Source organism: Filicampus tigris, chromosome 17 (genome assembly GCF_054856515.1).
Source record: "Filicampus tigris isolate MCC_2025a chromosome 17, RoL_Ftig_1.0, whole genome shotgun sequence".
In the NCBI taxonomy this organism is placed as follows: domain Eukaryota; kingdom Metazoa; phylum Chordata; class Actinopteri; order Syngnathiformes; family Syngnathidae; genus Filicampus; species Filicampus tigris.
The window spans coordinates 3,690,001-3,695,352 of NC_141233.1; the positions used below are offsets into that span (position 1 = coordinate 3,690,001).

Sequence of the window (5,352 nt, forward strand, 5' to 3'; positions counted from 1 at the left end):
TGAGCTATAAGTGCTTGTGCAGTACGGAGTTTACCATGCATTGTAATTTATAGCTATTAATGTTCAGAAAAAAATCCATCTGTTACTGAACACAAACCTTAATTCATAAATATTATTAAATATCTTACTATATTATGTATTGTTGTCGTTATTATTGTTATAAAAGCTGGATGTGAGGAAAAACGAGGGCAAATTTGGAATCAGCACAAACAAATCATCAAGAAAATGTACTTGCATTTATAATTTTTTTTTTTTTTTTTTAAATCAAAATGTGTTGGTGTTATTAGACCAGGACCGTGTCAATCAAATTGTTGCATTATTTGTAAAAGCAACATATTTTTTTCCATTAACCCATGACATTTTGCAAGTCGTCGCTGTCCTGTGAACACTTTTTTTTCCTTGAATTTTTTTTTCCGTATTACAGACATTGCATTAATGTGAAAATTAAAAAAGTTTCCAAAATCGGAGATACGTGTTTTTAACAGGACCTGACAATTATACCAAAACAGTAGACTGGCCACAACTACTCCAACAACAAACAGCTTACTATGCACCTGCACTGTCAGATTGTGAATGATTTTGTAGTTCTACCAATAATATCCAGGACATTATGATCCAAAAGTATAAAAAGTATTTAGATCACCCAGAAAAGGTCAAATGAAAGGGTTTAATAAACTAATCTCCCAAATTGCACTGTTTTGTTGTGCTTTCTTTGGCTTTAAAAATAAATAAATAAATAAAATACATATGCCTTTCAATGGACTAAAGCCAAGGAAGGAAAATGGTGAAAATGGCAATAGAATTTTTGAAAAATCAGCAATGGTCAAGCAAATAAATCTTAAATAAAGATGGATAGATGGCTAACTAGACCATGAAGGTAGATGTGGTAAAGCTCACTGCTGTTTTATGTAATGCGACAATGGCACGCTAACCTAACCCCTCACGTCTTTTCCACAGCAGGTGCCGTATTGGTGGCCTGTGCAAAACTTCGTTCCACCAACATCAGTCAATTTTGCTGCTGCTCCTCCCCAAATGGTAAAAACTTGACTTGGCCGCTCATTTTTATGGGGAAAAAAATAATGTACACAATTTTTTTTCAATTATTAATTTTTCTTTGCTCATTTTTGTTGTTTTTCCAGATGGGGGGCACAACAATGATGATGCCAGCTAACCCAAATCTCACTCCTGGTGTGTTTCTGTAAGTGCCAATCATATTGAACACCAATATTGATATGCAGTGAAACTTTAGAGGTCACACACCCCTGTTCAGATTTGAACTAGAAAATTATTTCCCACTAAATAGTTCAAACCTCCATCATGCCCAACATCCTCTAGACCTCCTCTACGCCCACATTTCGACATTAATATATGACATTTCCGCTCAGTGACCAAATGAGTTCTGCTTTCTCCTTGTTTTGTGTGTCTTTATGTGCCAACACGAAAGGGTGAACTCTGGTAGACAATTACTACAAAAGTGGAACTTATTACAACTTGCAAAGCAGTACACAAATCTCTGCTCATCAATATGTCTAAAGCAAAATAAAAACACAGACAAAAGATTAACAATTGATTTCATTTGATTTAAAAATCAGCTGCGTTTCTTCTTAATATGAACCAATTCACTTAGAAGTACAAGCACACTCTTCCCTGTGTCTATGGCCATAATCACCATCAAAGTAATTGTGTGTGTGTGTGTGTGTGTGTTGGTACACTTTTTTTTACCTTTTAATACTAACGGTGGTTCACCTCTTTACACTGACATGATAGTTAAGAAGTATGAAAGTGTGCTTTTGGTACTTTTGGTATTTTCACCCATGTTATCGTTCTATAGCAACCCACCTTTTGATTGTTACACTTATCATTTTAGAGTTTATTAATTGTGATGAAGTACAATATACATTCAGAGTGTCCATGTCACTCAATGTGCAGATATGATTCCTCATTGCTTGGTGAATTCCCAACATGGCCGCCAAAGATGCCGAAATATCGGCAAATACCAATTAGAGGAAAGCTGTTTTCATTCAATTTGAGGGGAAAAAGAATCCAAATCTGAGCAATAATATATATGAAATATTGAGAAATCTTCACGCTAAAGGTGCCAGCTGTTTTTGACTACCTAGAATCCCTAGGGACATCCTATACTCAATAGCTCGTTTTTTTTATCTGTTGATATTAAATAATTTTTTTTATTTTTATTTTTTATCATTTGACAGGGTTAAAAACTAATTGTGTCTTCCTTAATAGGAGAGATGCCGATGATGAAGTGGAGCAGCAGTACATAAAGAAACCACCAAATGCCTTCATGGTGTTTGCAAGGAAGCATCGCAAAGCACTCATGGGAAAGCTGGATAAGAAAGATAGCGCATCAGTAAATGTCATCCTGGGAGAAATGGTAAGTGTGCTCCAATCACAGGATATACACTGACTAACCACAATTTTAGATACAGTGTACCTGGACAAGAATGAGATCCAATACAGGAGAAAACAATCTTACAAACATACCAATAGTATATCTTCATATATGTTATTGTGCTTGTAGTTTACCACAGTAACGCTTGTTTTTGTTTTTTTTTAACTTCCAAGTCCTTTTTTGTCACATCATGGATCAGTCCTACATATTATAAGCACGGGAATGTGTGCAGCAAATACTATGATCCGATTTGTTTGTTAGTTAGCATGTGTTTAAAATAAAGTAAACTAACTACTTTTAGTTTTGTAACACTGTTGATATGTGTCCGCAGTGGAATTCACTACCGCAGCAAGACCAGGCCAAATACTACGAGGAAGCAGATGTTGAGAGGCGACGTCATGCCCAGTTGTATCCCAACTGGTCAATGTGTGACAACTATGTGTGTCCAATATTTTGTGTAACACGTCGACTGTACACTTATTGGGATATATTGTTCGTATTTGCTAATGTCTGATTCTTGTCGAGTAGGGCAAAAAGAGGAAGAGGATGAGGGGCAATGCTTCTGGTACAGGTAAGACTTTATTTAGCTTGCATATTGTCACAGAAGTCAATAATCAACAGGATAATTACGATAACCACGTTTAGCACAGTTTAAATACTAAAGCGCGGATCCCATTGTGCGCTAAACGTTTGAGTGTTTACGAGGGTAGCGGATATTGATTTTTCATCAGGGTTAGTTCAAGGTCGAAAACATTCAACAAATGTTCTCCAGATGTTCACCAGACATTCGTCTATTCTTGTTGCAAGAAAACAAGAAAAAACATTTAAACTCTTGGTGAATGTTTGCAACCTTGAACGATTCCTGACGTGAACGCGCAATCGCTACCTTCTCCAACACTCACAAATGTTCCTCCCTCAGTCGGATATGGGCTTTACACTGCACTTAAATATCAGGAAATAAACAAACTGTACTTATTGTACATACTGTAAGTTAAATGAGGATAGAAGCTAAATATGTTTTTTTTTTTTTTTAAACAAACGGTTCTTAAAGATTAAATGCAAATAAATCGTATAAAAAAGTTAAATACAACTGAACTTAACCGATTCTTTCTCACGTACCACTAGAGGAAGCCCACGTATCACCAGTCGCACTAGTACCACACTTCAAGAATCACTGATCTAGTATTTGCCTTCCTGAATGTTCTCAAATTCTAAAATTATGTAATATAAATGACAAATCTTTTTTGTTTTACTGATGTACCTGGATGGTGTTCCATCAATTTAAAAGAAAGCATGTACAATTCTGAATTTATACAAAAATGCCAATTGCAATAATTGAAGAAAGTTGGGTCAATTTGACCAAAGTATTGGATCAGTCCATTGTTTACCCAAAATTGTGTCATTTTTAAGCCAACTCTTTTTCGAGTGTAAATTGCGTGACATACCAGTCGGAAACAGAAGCTAAAGCGCTGACAGAATTTTAATCAAGTGAGTTCTTTGTTTGAATTGGTCATTGAACTACAGTCCAATGTTCCATTTGAACACTAAATTAACAATTTGTTCACTAATCAACCCACAGCACTTTGTCTAGTTTCCCCTAGACAAGTGAATTATACGATGTTACTGCAGTGGGTAATCCACTCAATGTTAAAAAGTGGAATGTATGAGTCTGCTTTCTCTACTCTTTACAATAGATAGGCAGAACGATGCATATTGAACTCGATTGTAGTGCTTGGTTAAAAGATGAAGATTACTGGACCGCTATAAGAAATTCGCATGCTAAATGTCAAGCAAATCGCACAACCATTAGATTGTTCTGGGTGGGTGTCTTAACCACTGACAATGATATGATGGAAAAGGAAATAAAAGGTTTTAAAATGAGTGTTGTTGTAGACTGATTCATATCTTTCTTGTTCAACAAGACCCTGAAGCTCCACAACCCACGAGGATGTGTGTGGCTCCAGTCCAGACGGGCATGATGGGACCTGAACGCTACCCTACACAGGGAGAATCACAGTCTGTGAGCAACATTGCATGTTTACAACAGCAGCAGCCTAAAGCCAGCCTTCCTGCTTTTGTGCATAACTTCATGCCTCCAGCTGCTCCGACTTCATCTGGGATGGAGTTTTCACAGCTTCTGAGTGGTGTAAATTACATGCCCCTGGCCCATGACAAACACACCCGACCATTGACTGTGAATTCGTCCGAGCCTCAGAGCTTAGAGGAAGAGCTCCATGTGATACTGGAGCGATTTGAGGAAGAATCCTCCACGACACAGACTGAGCAGTCTGCGGCGGCGCTGAATTTGGAGGAAGAGCTCCAAAGCTTACTGGAGCGTTTTCAGAATAAGCCCTCGACTGCACAGTTAGGCACAGACAAGCTCCACTGCGTCTTTGAGGGTTTAGGAATCACTGCTGCTGATACTGGAGGGTGTTGAGGGTCATGCAAAGGGTGGAGCCAACCTGTGAAGTCAAAGGAAGTACCGTACTAGAGAATCTAGAAACTGCACAACAGACTTTACTGTTTGTGCTTCATAGTCACAATTGTTAATGAATCCTCAGTTTACAACGTGTTTTTTTTTTGTTTTTTTTAAATCATGGACAATAACATGCCACAGCACTTTATTTTCTTATAAGATGCCATTTGTTTCACATGGGAATGCACCCAAAGCAAGCGGCTCCAATGCAATATCTGGACTTGTGTTCAAAGCTTGTGCAGAGCTGGCCCAGATGTTTACGGACATCTCTTCTTCTAGTATCTCCCACCAGTACCTGTTGGATTATATCCTATGACAATCACCTCGGTCAGTGCTTCAAGATATTGGTTCTGTCTGCTGCCTTACACCTACTCTAGTAAGATGCCTATAATATATTCAAGTGACCCAATTCAGATCTTTTTTTCGCCTGTGTAATATAGTTCAGAAATTGGCAAATTATATTTTT

The 5,352-nt window shown here is 37.5% G+C and overlaps 1 protein-coding gene across 1 annotated transcript in view; it reads left to right on the top strand.

The window, feature by feature from the left end:
- The window catches only part of acer3 (alkaline ceramidase 3), a 24,441-nt gene extending 19,304 nt beyond the window's left edge, over positions 1-5,137 (top strand). The window contains exons 11-16 of the mRNA XM_086013225.1: positions 958-1,035; positions 1,140-1,198; positions 2,245-2,392; positions 2,742-2,849; positions 2,939-2,981; positions 4,333-5,137. Coding sequence (XP_085869351.1) covers positions 958-1,035; positions 1,140-1,198; positions 2,245-2,392; positions 2,742-2,849; positions 2,939-2,981; positions 4,333-4,847 — 951 coding nt within the window. The 3' untranslated portion in view covers positions 4,848-5,137. The remainder of the gene's footprint in view (positions 1-957; positions 1,036-1,139; positions 1,199-2,244; positions 2,393-2,741; positions 2,850-2,938; positions 2,982-4,332) is intronic.
- Positions 5,138-5,352: the final 215 nt, after the last annotated feature.